The 19,972-nt window shown below is 39.6% G+C and overlaps 1 protein-coding gene across 6 annotated transcripts in view; it reads right to left on the bottom strand.

Annotated features, from left to right (window-relative positions):
• srpk2 (SRSF protein kinase 2) overlaps positions 1–19,972 on the bottom strand; it is a 252,861-nt gene that overhangs the window by 60,111 nt on the left and 172,778 nt on the right. For all 6 annotated transcript variants that reach the window (XM_078553211.1, XM_078553207.1, XM_078553206.1 and 3 more), the window contains 5 exons: positions 15,377–15,464; positions 10,633–10,720; positions 9,582–9,688; positions 7,055–7,220; positions 448–473 (listed from right to left, as the gene is read on the bottom strand). In XM_078553211.1, coding sequence (XP_078409337.1) covers positions 448–473; positions 7,055–7,220; positions 9,582–9,688; positions 10,633–10,720; positions 15,377–15,464 — 475 coding nt within the window. The remainder of the gene's footprint in view (positions 1–447; positions 474–7,054; positions 7,221–9,581; positions 9,689–10,632; positions 10,721–15,376; positions 15,465–19,972) is intronic.

Here is a 19,972-nt window from a genome sequence, read left to right as displayed (position 1 = left end):
AGCAGAGGAAAAGACAGGATAAATGAAATTAGACAGGTTTTTTTTATTCATTCACAGGATGTGAGCTTCATTGCCTAGGCCAGCATTTATTGCCCATCCCTAGTTGCCCTTGAGAAGGTGGTGGTGAGCTGCCTTCTTGAACCGCTGCAGTCCATGTGGTGTAGGCTGAGTGAGTGAAGCAGTAGGAAAGAAGTGTAAAGGAAAGAGAGAATGCAAAAAATGTGCATTACTGTGGGGCCAGTAAATCACAAAGTGAAAAGTTTGGGTATGCCTATTGTAAGAATTTTCAACTAATAATGCTCTTTTATAGGAAACAAATTTGGAGTATACAAATATCTCGACAGCTGAGGGGTTCTATTTCTAGAAGGTAGATCATTTAAGTGCAACTCTGAAGAGTTGCCATCAGTATCAACTATCTCTGCACGGCAAAAGCAACAAAGTACTCACCGGTTTCTGCTGCGGGGCAGTACTCACTGCAGAAATAAAACAAAAACAAAAGTCAGCATCATGAAATGAAAAGCGACATACAAACTGCTGCTTATTTCACAATTTGTTGTTGTTTTATCATCAAGGATTCTGGATGCAATGAGAAATATGGAAGTCCAAACACATTATAAATTTAGTGTGTTGAAGAATTCTTGTTTGAGATCTTAAACTTTAAAAAGAGTTAATGTTTTGATTATGTAATTTGTCATGGTAAGTTATCCCCATCTCATCTGCAGTGAGTGTGGCTACGGAGTGGGTACACAAATTTATAGATTATTGCAACAAGCTGCCAGCCATCTTACTAAGCTTTTTGATTTTCTCACTACCTCACATGGTGCAGGTCATGAAAGGAACAACAATTAAGCTAATAATCATTCACTTGTGCCATTGAGCTTTCGTAATCTGACATGTAGTGCCAAAGCATGACTCTAAAATCTTAACTATTTATATATGAACATACAGTTTTGGTCTCAACAAATCTGCCTTCTATTCAAATCTAAGCCATGTATATAGATACATATGCTGTAAATGTAACAGGTACAGCCCAATGACCCTATTGCTAACAAGGCCCCAGCTCCCCTCAAAATGGACTTGGCCATCCATCTGGACCGTCAGGCAGGAAATGGTGCAATCTGACAGCCAGCCACCAAAAACCACTGGAGAGAATATCTACCCTGAAGGCTTTGATTTTCCTGCTGTAGAGCTGGAAGAGGTTGTGGTTTATCTAAGATTTGGGGCTGGATTTTTTGCCTGGCTATGGGCTCAAAAATGGATGTGGGCAGGCATGTAATTTTGCTTAGGGAATTCTTAAATTGGATGGTGAGCATGCCCTGCTGCCACTAATTGGCCAATCCAGGCCAAATCAAAGTCAGCTTGCTGCTCCTGACTCAGTGCGGGGTCTGGACCTGTGTTTGATGCCAAAATCGTGCCCCGACCCAAAATTAAAAATCTTGTCCTTGATGTCAATCAGATTGACAGCATGGAGGCTGTAAAGGGCTTAGGTGAAATGGCAAAGAAACAGAGTTTTGTATTATCATTGTACTAATGGAAGTCGTAGGCGAAAGCATAATCAGGGGATAGATGGTGTTGTCTGTGGCTGAAACCATGAGTTCCATCATCTATCCAAGGGTTACAGACACCTACTTTCAGCTCGAGAAGAACTTGGAGTAGGAGGGTGAGGATCCCGGTGTCATGGTCCACTTAGAAACCAATGAATAGGCAAAACTAGGAAAGTTCTTCTGAGAGTGTTTGAGGAGCTGGAGTCCAAATTAAAATGCAGAATCTCACAGGATGGTTCCTGTGCCAGCAGAAATTATCATAGGGACAAACAGATTAGAAGGCTAAAGGCATGGCTGAAAGAGTAGCATGAGACACAAGGGTGTTGATTCACAGGGCGTCACTAGGGAAAGCGATAACTGCTGCGTTGTAACGTGCTTCACCTACCCAGGGCTGAGTTTAGGACTTTAATCTAAGGAGGGGCGGGCGGGAGAATTCAGGAAAGAGTAAACTCAAAAGCAGTAAAAGAAATGTCAAGGCTGTAGAGCAGAGCGGAAATTTGGGGGGAAAAAAAGCAGAATGGGTCAGGAAAGTACAAACAGCATAACAAGATAATTGGACATAGGGACTAAGGTAATATCGCAGAAATATAAAAGCCTAACATTTTTCAATTTAAGCAATGTATCCAAATGTGCAAAGCATTTATAATCAAATAGCTGAATTATTAGCACCGATAGAACTAAATGGGTTTGATCTAATAGCCTTTATGGAAACTTGGTTGCAGAGTGACCAAGGTTGGGAACTTAATATTCCAGGATATTTGACTTTTAGAGGAGAAAGGCGAAATGGAATGAGGTGGGGTATCCCTGATGATAAAGGGTGGGATAAATACAGTTGAGATGTAAGATCTTAACTTAGAAAATCAAGATGTACAATCAGTTTGGGAGGAGCTAAGGAACAACAAGGGGCAGAAAACACAGGTAGCTGAAGCTTATAGGCCATGGACTAGTAGTTATAGTGCCAGGCAGAGTCTAAATCAGGAAATTAGAGGTACATGCCACAAAGATAATACAGCAGAAATGGGGGCCTTAATTTTCATAAAGATTGGGGAAACCACATTTGCAGAATTAGTCTGAAGATTGAGTTCATGGAATGCACTCAAGGTAATTTTCTAGGCCAGTTTGTCGAGGAACCAACTGAGAAACAGGCTATTTCATCTGAACATTGTGCAATGAAATAAGATTTATCATAACTTTGTAGTAAAGGAGCCTCTGGGAAAGAGTGATCATAGTATGATAAACTCTATCTTGAGTTTGAATGTGATTTCGTTCAGTCTGAAACTAGGGTCTTAAATCTGAACAAGGTAAACTATGTAGGTAAATTGGCTAAGGTAGGTTGGGAAACTAGATTAAAAGGTATGACCGTTAAGCAATGGCGAACATTTAAAAAATACTGCATAATTTGCAACAAATATACGTGGCCTTGAGGAATTAAAAAACCCCTAGGGAAAACTGTTCCAACTGTGGCTAGCAAGCTAAGCTGAATATAGTATTAAGTGAAAGGGAGAGATTTATAATGACGCCAAAACAATAGTAAACCTGAGGATTGGGAGGATTTTAGAATTCAGCAAAGGATAGCCAAGAAATTGATAAAGGGAATGTAGGATACAATTAAACTAGCAAGAGGCACAAAAAGAGATTGTAAAAATTTCTACAATTATGTAAAAAAAAATGAATGGGTCCCTTACAGGCAGAGACAGGAGAAATTATGATAGGGAATAAGGAAATAAATGGCAGAGACCTTAAACAAATACTTTGTATCTGTCTTCACTGTAGAAGACAAAAAACATTTTGGAAAGAGCAATGAGCCAAGGGTCTAAGAAAGAAGAACTTCAAATTAGTATTATTTAAGTAATTGTATTGGAGAAATTAATGGAACTAAAGGTGACAAATCCTCTGGACCTGGTGCCCTGGATCCTGGGGTTTTCAAAGAGGTGGCTATAGAGATATTGGATGCATTGGTTTTTATTTTTTCAAAATTCCCTAGATTTTAGAATGGGCCCCATGGATTAGAATGTAGCAAACATAACTCGATCATTTAAGAAAGGAGGGAGAAAGAAACTAGGGCGCTAGGCCAGTTGTCCTAAAATTAGTAGTAAGGAAAATCTTAAAATCTATTATGAGGTACATGGTGACACGACACTTAATAAAAAATATAATAGGATTGGGCAGAGTCAACATAGATTTATGAAAGGGAATGGTATTTAACAAATCTGTTAAGAGTTTCTTGAGGTTGTAATTAGCAGCGTAGATAAAGGAAACCATTGGATATTGTGTATTTGAATTATCAAAAAGCATTCAATAAGTTGCCACACATAAGGTTGTTACACAACATTACAGCTCATGGGATTAAGTTAATATATTTATACGGATTGAGGATTAGTTAATGGCCAAAAAACAAAGAGTAGGAATAAACAGGTCATTTTCTAGTTGACAGACTATGACTAGTGGGGTACCACAAGGATCAGTGTTTGGGCCTCAAGTATTTAAAATCTGTATCAATGACTTAGATATGGGAGGGCACTGAGATGTATCCAACATTGCAGATAATAAAAACAAAAGCTAGGTGGGAAAGTAAGCTGCGAGGAAAATGCAAAGAGGCTGCAAATGGATACAGACAGTGAGTGGGCAAGGATGTGGCAGATGAAATATGATGTGGATAATTGTTAAGTTATCTGCTTTGTTAAGAAAAACAGAATATTTGTAAAAGGTGAAAGACTTGGAAATGTTGATGCTCAGTGGGACCTGGGTGTCCTTGTACATGAATCACAGAAAGTTAACACACTGGTACGCCCAGTAATTAGGAAAGCAAATAATGTTAGCTTTTTATTACAAAGGTTTTGGAGAAGAAGAGTAAACAACCCTTATTGCAATTGTGTCGGGCCTGGGTGAGACCACACTTGGAGTGCTATGTACTGTTTTGGCCTCCTTACCCAAGGAAAGATATACTTGCTTTAAAGGGAGTGCAACAAAGGTTTACTAGACTGGTTCCTGGAATAAGGGAATCTCACTGAAACATAGAAAATTCTTAAGAAGCTTAAAGAGAAGATGATTGGAGAATGTTTTCTCTGGCTGGGGAGTCTGGAACCAAGGAGTTTCAGTCTCAGAATAAAATGTAGACCATTTAGGACTGAGAAGAAGAAAAATTTATTCACTCAAAGGGTACTGAATCTTTGGAATTCTCCGCCCAGAAGGCTGTGGATGATCAGTTATTGAGTATGTTCAAGACAGGGATCGATAGATTTTTGGATATGAAGGGATATGGGGATAAGGCAGGAAAAAATTTGAGGATGAAGATTAGCCGTGGATTTTGTTGCATGATGGAGCAGGTGCAAAAAACCTACTTCTGCTCCTATTTATGCTCTTACTTTGAGAATTGGGCTTGATACTGTTGCTGATCTTTAGTTACTTGTTTAAACTTTGTTGCACAATAGAAGTCTGAAGTGCTCATGTTATAGGTTTCCAAGACATGATTACAAGAATTTTGAAACACTTATTTTGGTTGCAGATAATAATTTAAAATGTTTCATTGTATTTTACCTGATTTATCTTGCTTTACAATTTTTCACCTTACGACAAATTTGAATAAATATTTTTAATCTGAATCACATGGTCTTCAAGTGAGGTGCTTTTCCACCTATTTTAAAGATCAGGAGTATATAGTGGACTATAATACTATCTCCAATATAAATCATCATTAAAATAGCAGAATGTTAGCTCTGAATTCCAATGACTACATGGATAAGATTAGCTTTTAACTCCAACAAGGCACAGGTTACCGATGGAAGTATTGGTAGACAGCCCAAACAGTATTAAGAGAGTGAATTCCAGTCTGTAATCTGATTTGAAAGTTGAAATGTAGTCATCAATGGCTTAACAGTTGAATATTTTCAGTTAACAACTAAGTGAGACTACTTCAATATCAGTCCCCAGAAACCATTAGTTTAATTTTTAACATTTAAACATATAAATTCTCAAATAGAACAATAATAGAAATCCTAACTCTACTACGGCACAATTCTAAATATACGAAAGCACAATCCCAACTCTTGCAGCCTAGCCAGGTTGTACATGACTCAGTTATAGACAACAGGATGATCAACAGGTTTGCCACTTAACATGGACTAAAATGCAGGATTAGATAGATTATGGAATAAATTCAATAATTTCAAGGAAACATAAATGAAGTCATATCATCAGAAATGGGGATGCATTGAATTTTATATTGCAAACATGTAAATGAAAAATATCTTTTTAATTTCATGCAATAAGCTGTACATCCTAATCATGATATTGGTTCATAAAATGCTTTGTTAATACCCCAAAATCCACTTTACAAACCACAGGCAGACCACTGAACAGAAAACATCGAAGAAGTCTCTAACAATAACAAATTGAAATAAAAACAGTAAATACTAGAAATACTCAGCAGGTCAGGCACATCAATGGGAAGAGAAATGTTTCAAGTTGATGACATTTCCTCAAACTAAGTGAAATATCTGCTAAGTGTTATAATCCCTGTAGACACTGATAACTTTTGAAAGAAAGGAATTCCTCATGACACCAACAGAAAGAAATCTGATAGACAAGATTGCACTTTTTAAACTTTTTCTGTAACAAACCAACTAAAATCAACATAATTTAAACATTACTTAACAGGCAAAGGATATCTCAAATAAAAAGGTGTTTCACTTTAGTCAATAAAACAAAGATAACACCCATGTTACTTTCTGTACAAATGTAGCGCCATGTGCAATCTTTCAGTCTTTCCAATTTGGCCTCCATTATGTAGGATCTCTCACTTCCCACTCAATAATCTCAGCCCTTGCATCACATCTACCTGCAGCTATAATCCATCCGAAGTCCACAGACACAATTAAAACTGACAAGACGCACATCTATAGACACACTCTCACTCGAGTCATGACAGTCCTGATGACACCGTCCCTTTATGGCCTTTTCTCTCCCTTCTCCAATCCATTTAAACAGTCAGGTGGGCTCAGGTGGGATTTGGCAACACTGAAAGAGCAGCAGTGGGTCCTGTCCAATCCACGTCTTGTTCAATCCACAATCCTCTGCTCTTCCTATCTTTAGCTCTGTCCTTTCCAACTGGATAACACATAGTAACACAGTCCCAGCTGTATTCTCAAAGCCCTGCATCAACTCCATGGTCTGTTCTAAACTGACAAACAGTAAACTGATCCACTCAGTGAGCCTTGCATGAATCCACTCATACCATTACTTTGTGCTCTGAACCGCCTGCCAACAGACAGGCTGGAACCCCACCACCACAATTAGATTTCTATTTATCTTTTTGCTTCATACTTTTTCAACCCCATTGCAACCTCAGGTCACACGGTCATTTCTTGGAATCTAATGATGTCATAATCAGGAAGCCAATTAACCCTCTTTCAGGGTACTCCCCAGTTCACTTTGGTCTTGAAGGCCACATTGCACAAAAAGAAAGTACAGGCTTTTCCCAAAGTACAAGGTTCATCACAAAGGTGGCTTACCTGCTGAGCCGGAAGGTGGTGGAGCACCAGCTTTTTGCCATTCGGTTGCTTCAACAGCCATTCGTCGAATATAGGATTCATCTACACACATTAAAATGTTTTCTGGTTTTATATCTGTATGAATAATCTTGCACTTGCTGTGCAGATAATCTAAACCTTGCAATACCTGTTAGCAAACAAAGTAAAAGATATATGAAAGCAGACTAAGTTATATTTTCATTTACTCAAGTACAATAGCTAAATACAAACTGCATTTTGTACAGTTCCAGTGCAGAGACACTCTTAACGTGCTTAGAATATTTAAGAGTGGTTTGTTCAGTACTCAGAAGTATTGCTGAGTAGCACATTCATATGAAACGGTAACTTGATCTACAAAATGCATGCTTTGACCTTCATTTCTCAAAATTTAATTCTGGCCTGTAGATCCACTTTGGAATAAAGGCAAAACCACATATATCAACAATGGGTATGCAGATACAGGGTAAACTGCTTATATTTATTTGCCAATGAGAGGGGCATCACAGTCTTCAATTTATAGTGCGGTCATTACTTTAATCCAAGTTCTACTACAGTAGAAACAAGCAAGAACACAGACTGAAAGAGAGGTGGAGACAAGTGGAAATAGTGCAGGTTAGTAAAGTAAAACACAGTTTATATTTCAACGAGCAAACATGCATTGCTTATAGACTTATCAAATTTTGGAACAGTTCATCACCAATTGCAAGTAAAACCCACTCTGGCAAAGCAGCTGAAGCCAATTTTTGATTAGCATATCTTTAAAAGGATGGGGCATGAAAAAATTATTCAATCAGCTCCTTGGAAATGTCCTGGGATAGAGAATGACCTATATGACTAATGTGGTCCTTTCTCGTCCTGTTGTCTTAAACTTTTAACTCTGGCAAATCAGGTTCAGAATGTCAAAAAAAAATTTAGTCAAGTTAAGCTCCAGATTTGTCCAAATCCCAAATTGGCTTCCTTAGAAATAAGGTTAGCCAGGTCATTAACACTCTCCATGATCATACAATGGCACAGATTGTCACAGTGCAGTCTATAGTTCACACTGGGCCTTTTTCCCCATTCAATAGTATCTGGGATAGCAACTACACTAATTGAGAAGGGGAAAAAGACAATAAGGAGAGAAAACAAAATATACAATAGGGTGGATTTTATGCTGTCAAATTACCATGCCCTGCCGCCGACCCAAAAGTCGCTTGGCACTTTGCCAACATTAGATGTCCTGAAGCGATATTACACTGGGGACAGCCTTAATTAGTTAAGAGTAGGACTTCCGCCCCCATCAGGGAGGAAGACCTGCCCTTGGGAGCTGCCGGTAAATCTGATTGGCCACCAGCTCTGTAGTCTCAGCAGTGCCAGAAAAGTAGTTGGTCACTGCTGGGACTACAATCAGTCCCCACAAAGTAGTGAAAATGGATACCGGATTTAAGTTAAGTTTGGGGATTTTGGGCAGGCATGGCTGCGAGACCCCAGCAATAGGCTGAGGGTGCATGGGAGTCGAGGCATAAGGGGGCTACCACCTTTGGGGGTTGGCTGCTCCTGATGGGCAGGAGTCCCCCCAAAGGGAGTCAAATATTTTAAGTAAGCCAGAAAATAATTGACTCCTACAGAAATTTTACATTCGAGTCCCCCACCAATATAATTCATTTGCTTCATAAGTGCAGTGTCCTTTTTTCAAAGGGATATCATGCCTCTGTGTGGGAAGAAAATTGTCTCTGGATATTTCACTTAATTTCTATCAGATTGCCCTATTCACTGACCAGTAATGTGGTAATTATCGCAGCTTTGGAGAAATCCAAGGTCCTTCTAGCTATACAGGGTACAACATTGTGAAATACAGCAGCTAAGGTGATAAATGAAAGAAAGTCACCTGCGAATTTATATCTTTTTATACCTTAAAAAACACATGCACACTGCTGGACAGCACATTGTAAAAAGAAAGCATATTTACAAAGTAATCTTGATTTAATATCTAAAAATGAGATTGGCACTCAACAAAATGAACGTTATAACAACGTGAAAGGAAACAATCTCATTAAATTTTAATAAAGTAAATACATTTTTATAATGTAATTATAATCTTGATTATTTATATTTAGTCAAGACATGCCAAACCCACAACATATGTTATTTGTGTACAAAAGAAATAATTGAGATCTCTGAAAATTATGCATGCCACAGTTGCAAAAGTACAAAATAATGTGCCTTGCAGGATTATGACAAATCCTGAGCTGTAAGGAAAACAGAAAACAGAAATAAATAAGATGTCATCCTATAGTCCACCATTAACAAAGATGACTACCTTTAAATGCTTATATGTCTAGAGATACTTATTATGAGCAAATACTCACACAATTACCTTTTCTTTTCTCCACATAATTACATTTTAATGTCAAAAAATAGTTCAAACATCAGCAAAAGCTGAATAAAGCCAATACCTGAGGATATACAGCATTTGAAAAACATGGGACAGCTTTCTGTTCAATATCCTGTTCACTTTTTGTTGATTTACCTGTTGAATAATACTTTTCACACAAAGAATAGGAAGTCCCTGGTAATTTGATTTGATGATCCATTTCAAAAGGTGGTGACCCAACACTTCAAACACCATGCAGACATCTTTAACATAGTCAAGGAAAAAAACACTGATCTCAATTTTTCATATGTCCAGTTACTTTGTAATTAAAATAAAGTCTTCATAGCTGCCAATGAACTCGCATATTTCTCACTATTAAACTGAGGAGGCACCCAATTCCCAGAATGGAAATATAAGTGCTGGATAAACTACTGGTAAAGACTCCTTATTAGTATAAAAATGAGGTGGTGAATCCTGTATACAAAACAGGGCACAGTGACTAATGTTATTTACATAATAGGATAAAATTCTGCCCATAGAAATGAGGAAACCAGTAGAGTCAGGGAGCTGTTTGATTGAGTAGGGGGCTTTGCCATGTCTCTTAACTCAGCCACGGCATTAACATCCTCTTTCCAGATTTCCTGACCGGAGAGGGCACACAGGATTACATGCCAAATTTGTCAAAGCAAGGTTTCTAGTTAAAGGGACTGAGGCAGGGGTCAGAATTACGGAACTGTGCATTGGCTGCTGAAGCCTCAGGAATCAGAGGAATGGAAAAGAAAAGCTGTGAAAGCTCCCACCCACCCCAGGTCCCTGACCCTTATACCAGGAGGTTCTGCTGGATAAAGACAATTATAAAACATCTTTTCTGATAATAGTTTTTGATAAAAAAAACTGTGAAACACCAAATTAACTTGAATGCAAGATCTTTAACCTAAAAATTCTGAATTTTCTAGTGAACAGTGCCATTTGACCACCCCAGAAATGTGCTACCAATGGTCATGGAGAAAGACAGTATTTGGAGGGGGTGTGTGTAATCATCAATTTGCTACCTATGTCCTAGAATTTGTAGTGCAACTTTAAACACCACATTATATCAGAGTGGTGGAATAATAAAAATGAGGCGCTTACTTTAAAATATTTCTAAAAGCCACACACAGGGATGCAATATATGCTGCACCATTAAAGTATGCCAACTGAAGGATACGTATGCCATTCATGCCTGAAAGTTTGAAATCATCGATTAGTTGTACCACCATGTCCTTGTTCGGATCACAGGGATCGCTTTCTCGCACCTGAGCAAATAAAATTTAGAATTAATGAGAGGGCACCACCTGTTGGTTTTATTGTTAACTCTTGAATGCGTTCTAAAAACTTACCTTATGTATTTCCAATTGGGAAATGGCAGAAATTTCTACCTTTCTAACAGAAAAACTATTTTTCTCTTCATTACATTCTTAACTTAATGAAATCTGAATTTCAAAGTCATCCAGATAAGAAACACTGGCCGGAATTTAGTGGAGCCCGCTGGAGCGGGCAAGAATTGCACCGGAGCCTGCGTTGTTTGATTTCCAGTGGTGGGAAAACTGTCCTGAATTAAGTGCACGGGAAAGTCACACACTAGCAGTGGGAAGCGAGTTAGACTCTTTAAGGAAAGGAGCCACTTAAATCCAATTATCACCGAGTCCACTAGGATTTAATGGTGGCTCATGAATTAAATGATACATGCAATGGTCTCCTATGCCTCCAGAAAGCCGCCCTTCCGGCCCCCCTCCTCTCTCTGGCAACTCCCAATGAGCCCCACTTTACTATCTCCAGAGATTGAGCATCAACCCATGGTGAAGGCCCCGGTGTATTTCTGGGAGCGGCCACTGCACCCAGTGGCACTATTGGTACTGTGGCACTACCAGTACTGTGGCACTACCAGCACTGCAGAGCTGCCAGCCTCTGATTGGCTAACATATCTCGGTGACAGGATTTCCATGCTACTGAGGGCTTAATCCAATGGGAGGCCTGATGAGTACCTAATTACCTGCTAATTGCACTGGCCCTCCTAGGGAAAAGTGATGCGATGGTTCCCACCTGTTCTCCAAGCAGTGGGTGGGACCCCTCTCACCAACACTAAATTCTGCCCATTGTAACTTGTAAGTAGATTCAAATCAAATGCAGTACAATGTCATGTTAGACATGGCTTGCAGTGTACTTTTTTGGGCCCTTTCATTCTTTGTAATCAGTCAGAATGAAATTTGAAAATGATTAGACCTGTAAAATGTCACACTTCATAATTTTACATAGTGATTTCCCAACATTTATGCCAGTTTATAATATTAGCTTCAATGAAATTCCAACAGCACTGACAACAGAATTTTCAAATGCACTCAGGCTTGCAAATAGAACACACTTCTTGTGCAACATTATCCCTACTTTCTGTTGCTATGATTTTTGTATCAGTCTTTTTAAGTCAATGTATCATGGATAAACCCCATCTTAATATTTTGTAATAGAAAAGGATCTGTCAACATGTTATAGTGGCAAAATCCATTTTTCCTGATATGCACTAGGTGGCACAGTGGAAACAAGTCACCCAAATTTGCCTGCTGCCCCAATAAATCCTTTTTCTGCCTGCTTGCCATCCTGTATTTTCCCACCCACTTATGCTCACATGGTACTTAAAAAAAAAACTTTTCAGTCACCTACAAATTGAAGCTACCATTCACTCTGTTATAACTGCCCTTCTCACTGTTTCTGCTGACTCTACTCAACTGTAATTTAAATTTCCAGCTGGGTTCCATACTTCGCCTTTCTCCTTGACCGATCTTGCACCCAGAAGAACTGCCTCTTGGCCTTGCTGCTGATGGCTCTGTCCCATTTAGCCTTGGGCAGCTCATCTCCTGCAGAGTGTCATCACACCCGTATTTTGCACTTTTTCTTTATTTTTCTCTGCTTGACTTTGAGTGCCTCACTTTCAGATATCGGACTCTCCTAACCTGGTCACCCGCTTAGGAACTTTTCTTCGAGTGCTTCTTCTTTGCCTGGCCTCCTGCATCTTACTTCTATCTGACATCCCTTCTCTGAAATGTTACCTTCTGGTTAAATACAGTTTGATTTTTAAGTAACCACTGGGGACCTGAAGGTGTTCTCTCAAAAATCTGAGGAGGCTCAATTTATGACCTTAGAAGTAAACCATATCCGAAGTACTACAAATACTTAAGAGGAAAAAAGAACTATATTTGATCCTCAGCCTGCTGCAGTGTTCCAGTGTATTTCAAAGCAAGCTCGAGGAACAGCACCTCATGTGCCGATTAGGCACTTAATGGCCTTCTGGACTCAACACTAAGTTCAATGATTTCAGACCATGAACTTCTGTCCCCCATTTTGATTCTGTTTTTTTGCCACCTGCTGGTCTGAATCTTGTTTTTCATGTTTTTACTTTCAGACAAAGCTGTTCATTATTCTGCCATTCACACTCACTCTGGACAAATGCTTTGTTTCTTTACTATAACCATTATCACTTCCTTTGCCTTTTGTTCTATGACCTCTTTGACATTTAATCTCTCCCACCCTCTACGCTATCCTGGACCTTCACTTTTGTTCTTCCCCCTTTCAACGGCATAAAACCCATCACATTTCTACCTTCCTTCAGTTCTGGAGGGGCACATTCAATCTGAAATGTTAACCCTGCTTCTCTCAGATGCTGCCAGACCTGCTGAGTATTTCCCGCATAAAAGCAAAATACTGCGGATGCTGGAAATCGGAAACAAAAACTGGTATTTCCAGCAGTTTGTTTTTATTTCACATTTCAAGCGTCCACGGTATTTTGTTTTTAATTTAAATTTCATTTGTCTGATTCATTGGAGAAGCTGTTCCCAGTGGCAGAAATGCTGCTAATTATTAGACATAGATTTAAGGTAATTGGCAAAAGTACCAGAGGCGAGAAGAGGAGAATTTGCTTTATGCAATGTGTTGTTCTGATCTGTGATATACTGGCGAAAAGAGTGTAGGAGGCAGATTCAATACTAAGTTCCAAAAAGGCAACTGGATAAATACTTGAAGGGTAAAAATTTTCAGTGCTATGAGGAAAGGGCAATAAATTGGCACTAACTGGATAACTCTTTCAGAGATTTAGCACAGGCACGATGGATCAAATGGCCTCTTTCCATATCATTCTGACAGAACGTGAACAGATCAAATTGAGCAAAAGATACCAAAGAACCAGAAGAATAGCAATCGATTCTATCTTCCCACACCCCCCACCAAAGTTACTATTTACAAATCAAGCACCACAAAAGTAACCAAATCAATCATATTCTCTGTTTCCACCCTGCTTTCATTGTTTTCCTTTTTCATTTATGTAGCTATATATGGCCAAGAGTATCTATATAACATGAAAATATTAAGGCACATGATTTTTTTAAAATTTCTAAACTTACCCATAAAATGGACCATTTGTTAGAAACATCTGCAAGAACTTTTCTTCCTCAACACTTGCTTCTTCTTTGCGTTTGGGGTTTGAGTTTAAAATTCACTTGAACTTCAGGTGAAGATCCCTAGCTATGGTTAAATACTAGGTGTGTGACACAGAAATGTAAAATGGAAGCTTTCATCCTTTTCTTGTGGAACTAAAATATTTAGTGCTTCTTGGCATGACAACTGGTACATAGTCCAAGTTCTCACCATGCTCTCCAGTGCCTTTCACGATGGTGATCCTGGCATCGAAGTCAGATATTGCAGAGATAGGAGGCTGTTCAATCTGAGACAACTCCAGGCAAAAACCAAGGTCTCCAAGAACATACTTCATGATTTCCTGTTTACTGATGATTGTGTACTAGCCGCTGGTTCAGAGCTGAACATGCAATGTAACATTGACTTGTTCTCCAATACATGTGACAACTTTGGCCTTATGATCAGCATGAAGGAAACTGAAGTAATGTACCACCCTGCTCCAGGAAAGCCCTATTTTGAGCCCAAGGTTTCAGTCCATGACCAGAACCTGTCAGCAGCGGATAAGCAATTTATCTCAGCAGCACACTCTCTTGAGCTTCCTATATTGACGACGAGACACATGCAAAAATTGACAAAGTGTAGGCTTTGGCAGACTTTGAACATCAGTCAAGAAATGAAGAGGAGTAAGTCTGCTTACCAAACTGAAAATTATGGAATAGTCCTGCCCACTCTGCTCTATTAATGCAACACTTGCTTACATATTAAAGATTTTGTAAAAACTAAGTAAATGAAATTAAAAATAACATCTGTGATATATTTGTTTTATTGAGGTATGCAATATTTTTACCTCGTCAGTCTGTTATTTCACTTTGCCTTTGTGCTTCAGCGAAACTGTGGTAAACAACAGAAACTACAATCTAGACCACAGAATATTATGTTGCAGATCTGCTATTTTTGAAAAACAAATTTCAACTTCTCCAAGTTAAAGACTTCACCAACCACAATCCCAATACAAATTAATATGGGGAAACCCTAGGATTGCCAATCTTCCAGGAATTCCCTGGCGCCCCTGGGAATTAATGGTTAATCTCCAGTCGTGCATGTAGCCAGAGAAAAAAGTCATGGGAAAATTCAAATAATTGTTATTTTCTTGAACACCATTCTTTATTAGTTATAAAAACATTGAAAATGGGGAGAAAGAGGCTGTTTGACGTTCAAGAATCACCAAATAGGATAATGAAGAGTCGGTTTACCTTCCAAATGGCTTGGGAAAGCGGGGACTGAGAGGATAGATGTGCTGGGTGACAAATGGCAGGAGTGTGGGGGCAGGGTCGTTGGAGGCAGGAAGTCATGTGCTGAAACTTACAGGAATGTGTACAACCAGAGTTGGCAACCCAAGAAAACCCTTAACATTAAGTTATGAAGATCCCAGGTCATAACATGATAAATAATTTCAGTCAAATATAAATGATTATTTGTTTCAGTACTATTGATGACGTTATACTTACACATTTCAGTAACTTGATTTCATCCAGAGCTGTTTCTGTGTAGTGCTGGGCACTCTTTACCACTTTCATGGCAACAAACCTTTTCCCTCTTTAAAAAAAGAGAATGAATAAACAAATTTTAGAAAAGGGAACATCCAAACAGAATACAAAAAAAATACAGAAAATACTGGACACACATGAGATCAATCAGCATCTGTGAAGAGAAAGGCAGGTCAGTGTTTCAGACCATGTACTTCAAAACTGAAAAATACAAAAGGAACAAGTATTTTAATTGAATTAGCAAAACGAGAAAAGGAGGAAGGAGAAAGAAAGCACAGGCAAAGCAGATCAAAAAGAAGAAATGAATGGGTGAATGGTCTGCAACCTGTTTGAAACAAAAGCAGGAGATTGTTAGATGATGCAATGAGTCCTATCAGATAATATACATGTTAAAAGAAACCAAAATAAATGTGCAAATAGCTTGTTAGCGAGGTGCTAATGTAAAACAGAAAATGCTGGAAATACCCAGCAAGTCTGGCAGCATCTGTGGAGAGAGAAACAATTAACATTTCAGGTTGATGATCTTTCATCATGAGATGCTAACCCTTGGAAAAAAGGAGAGAAAATGGTGGATTTAAATAAATGAGACAGAAATTCTTTAAATGCAGTTCTGATATTAAAGCTAAAATATTGGAAAATGAAATATACTGCACTCATTTTCTTCTCTTTTTGCGATTGCTAGGTCTCTTGTTTATGTTCTTGTGATTTGGACAACCTCCAGCAGGCACCTCAAGAAGGTAGCACCAGTGGTGTCTTCGCAAGACCCTCCAAATCCAGTGGCAATAAAGGCAATCCAACAGTAGCGTCCTCTCCCAAGCCAAGAACCATTGAAAAGTTACAGTGCAGAAAGAGGCCAATCAGCCCATCTTGTCTGCACTGGCTAAAAAGAGAAAAAAGAAACCAGCCACTCATTTTAATCCCACTTTCCAGCATCTGGTCTGCAGCCTTGCAGGTTACAGCACTTCAGATGCAGATCCATGTACCTTTTAAATAAGGACATAAGAAATAGAAACAGGAGTAGACCATTCGGTCCCTCAAGCCTGCTCCTTCATTCAATAAGATCATGGCTGATATTCTTGTGTTTAGATTTCCACATTCCCATCTAACCCCGATTACCCTAGATTCCCTTGCCTAACAAGATTCTATCTACCTCTGCCTTAAAAAATATTCAATGACCTCGCCTCCATCACCTTCTGAGGCAGAGAGTTCCAAAGTTGCACAATCCTCAGAGAAATAATTTCTCCTCATCTCTGTCCTAAAAGGGTGACCCCTAATTTTAAAATAGTGCCCCTAGTTCTGGACTCACCCACAAAAAGAAACATCCTTTCAACGTCCACCTTGTTAAGGCCGCTCAGGATCTTGTATACTTTAATCAAATCACCCCTCACTCTTCTAAATTCCAGTGGAAACAAGCCCAGTCTGTCCAATCTTTCCTCATAAGACAATCCATTCATTCCAGGTATCAATCTAGTAAACTTTCTTTGAACCGCCTCCAATGCATTTACATCTTTCCTTAAATAAAGAGAGCAAAACTGCACACAGTATTCGAGGTGCGGTCTCACCAATGCCCTGTATAACTGAAGCATAACATCCTTACTTTTATGTTCAATCCCTTTCATAATAAAGGATAGAATTCCATTAGCCTACTTAATTATTTGCTGTACCTGCATACTAACTTTTTGTGACTCATGTACTAGAACACTGAGATCCCTCTGCACCTCAGAATTATGCAGCCGTTCTCCATTTAAGTAATACTCTGCTTTTTTGCTCTTTCTGCCAAAGTGAACAACTTCACATTTTCCCACACTAAACTCCATTTGTCAGATATTTGCCCACTTGCTCAACCTGTCTGTATCCATCTGCAACCTCCTCATGTCCTCTTCACAACATACTTTCCTACCTATCCTTGTGTCATATGCAAATTTAGCTACCATGTCTTCACTCCCCTCATCTAAATCATTGATGTAAATCGTAAAAAGTTGAGGCCCCAGTACATACCCCTGTGGGATTCCACTCATCACATCCTGCCAATCAGAAAAAGATCCATTTATGCATACTCTCTGCTTTCTGCAAGCCAGCCAATCTTCTATCCATGCTAATATGCTACTCCCTACACCATGCACTTTTATTTTCCGTAATAATCTTTGATGTGGCACCTTCTCAAATGGGTTCTGAAAATGAGTTGAGCATTTCAGCCTCAACCACTAACTTAGGCAGTGAATTCCAGATGCCCACCACCCTCTGGGTGAAAATCATAAGAGTCATAAAGTAATACAGCACAGAAACAGACCCTTCAGCCCATCGTGGCTGTGCTGGCATCCAGCACTTATCTATTCAAATCCCATTTTCCAGCACTTGGCCGGAGCCCTGTATGCTATGGCGTTTCAAGTGCTCATCTAAATGCTTCGTAAATGTTGTAAGGGTTCCTGTCTCTACCACCCCCTCGGGCAGTGCGTTTCAGATGCCAACCCCCTCTGGGTCATAAAACTTTCCTCAAATCTCTTCTAAGCCTCCTGCCCCTCAGCTTAAATCTATGCCCCTGGTTATTGACGTCTCCGCTAAGGCTAAACATTTCTTTCTATCTACCCTATCTATGCTCCTCATAATTTTGAATACCTTTATCAGGTCCCCCTCCAGCCTTCTCTGCTCTAAAGAAAACAACCCTAGCCTATCCAGTCTCTCTTCATAGCTGAAACGCTCCAGCCCAGGCGACATCCTGGTGAACCTCCTCTGCACCCTCTCCAGTATAATCACATCCTTCCTATAGTGTGGCAATCGGAACTGCACACAGTACTCCAGCTGTGGCCTAACCAGCATTTTATACAGCTCCAGCATAACCTCCCTGCTCTTGTATTCTATGCCTTGGCTAATAAAGGCAAGTATTCCCATATGCCTTCTTGGCATGTTTTTCCTCATGTCCCCTCTAATCCTTCTACCAATCACCTTAAATCTATGCCCCTGGTAATTGACCCCTCAGCTAGCGGAAACATGTCTTTCCTGTCTACCCTATCTAGGCCCCTCATATTTTGTACACCTCACCCCTTCTGTTCAAAGGAAAACAACTCTAGCCTACCCAATCTATCCTCATAGCTGCAATTTTCAAGCCCTGGCAACATTCTTGTAAAACTCCTCTGCACTCTCTCCAGAGCAATTACGTCCTTCCTGTAATGTGGTGACCAGAGCTGTACACAAAATTCCAGCTGTGGCCTAACCAGCATTTTATACAGTTCCATCATTACATCCCTGCTTTTGTATTCAATGCCTCACCCAATAAAGGAAAACATTCCATATACTTTCTTGTCCACCTGTCCTGCCACCTTCAAGGACCTGTGGACATGCACTCCAAGCTGTCTCACTTCCTCAACCCCACTCAATAACTTCCCATTTATTGAGTATTCCCTTGCTTTGTTTGCCCTCCCCACAAGTGCATTACCTCACACTTTTCTGGATTGAATTCCATTTGCCACTTCTCTGCCCACTTAACCAAACCATTGATATAATTCTGGAGTCAACAGCTATCCTCTTGACGATCAACCACACGGCCAATTTTTGTGTAATCTGCAAATTTTCCAATCATGCCTTCCACATTTAAGTCTAAATCATTAATATATACAACAAACAGTAAGGTCCCCAACATTGAGCCTGGTGGAACACCACTGGAAACTCTTCTTCATTCGCAAAAACCCCTTCGACCATTACTCTTTGTTTTCTGTCACAGCCAATTTTGGATGCAACTTGCCACCTTCCCCTGTATCCCATGAGATCTCACTTTTCTGACTAGTCTGCCATGTGGAACCTTGTCAGATGCCTTACTGAAATCCATGTAGACAACATTCACTGCATTACCCTCATCAACTCTCCTTGTTACTTCCTCAAAAAAATCTATTAAGTTAGTAAGAAAGATCTTCCCTTGATCAATCCGTGCCTAAGTGACAGTTTATCCTGGCTCCCAGCATCAAGGTGCTAGTCACTCAAAATCAGCTCCGGTGGGTGGGATATATAATTCATATGCCAGACACCAGACTTCTGAAGCAACTACACTACTCAGAACTCAGTCATGCAGGAGACTCCCAGAAGGACAGCAAAGACGCTCTAGGGATGTCCTCAGTCAAACATATCCACCGACTCATGGAAGACCCTGGCTTGTGACTGACTAAAATGATCCAGGCTCATTCGGGAAGGCACAGAATACATTAAATATTTCATCAGGAACATGCAGAGGCAAAATCAAGGCGTCAGAGGAACGCACAAACCTCCAAACAACCTATCTAAACAGCCCTTCAAGCACTATCTGCCCCATAGGTGGAAGAATCTACATTGGACTTATCAGCCATCTCAGAATCCATTGAACCAGAGTGGAAGCAAGTCATCTTCGATCCCAAGGGACTGCCAAAGACGATGATGGTGGCATTCTCCCTCCTGTTGCTTCCCCCTTTTTTACTCTTTGATTCTATTAAATTTTTTGTTTGTCATCCATTATTTTGTTGTCTTTCTCTTCAGGTAAAGACTGACCTGCTGCATATTTACGGCAATTTTGTTTTTGAAAAAGAAACAACC

Source organism: Cetorhinus maximus, chromosome 12 (assembly GCF_964194155.1).
Source record: "Cetorhinus maximus chromosome 12, sCetMax3.hap1.1, whole genome shotgun sequence".
In the NCBI taxonomy this organism is placed as follows: domain Eukaryota; kingdom Metazoa; phylum Chordata; class Chondrichthyes; order Lamniformes; family Cetorhinidae; genus Cetorhinus; species Cetorhinus maximus.
Note: the sequence above shows the minus strand (reverse complement) of the source record. Positions and strands in the feature narration are given on the sequence as shown.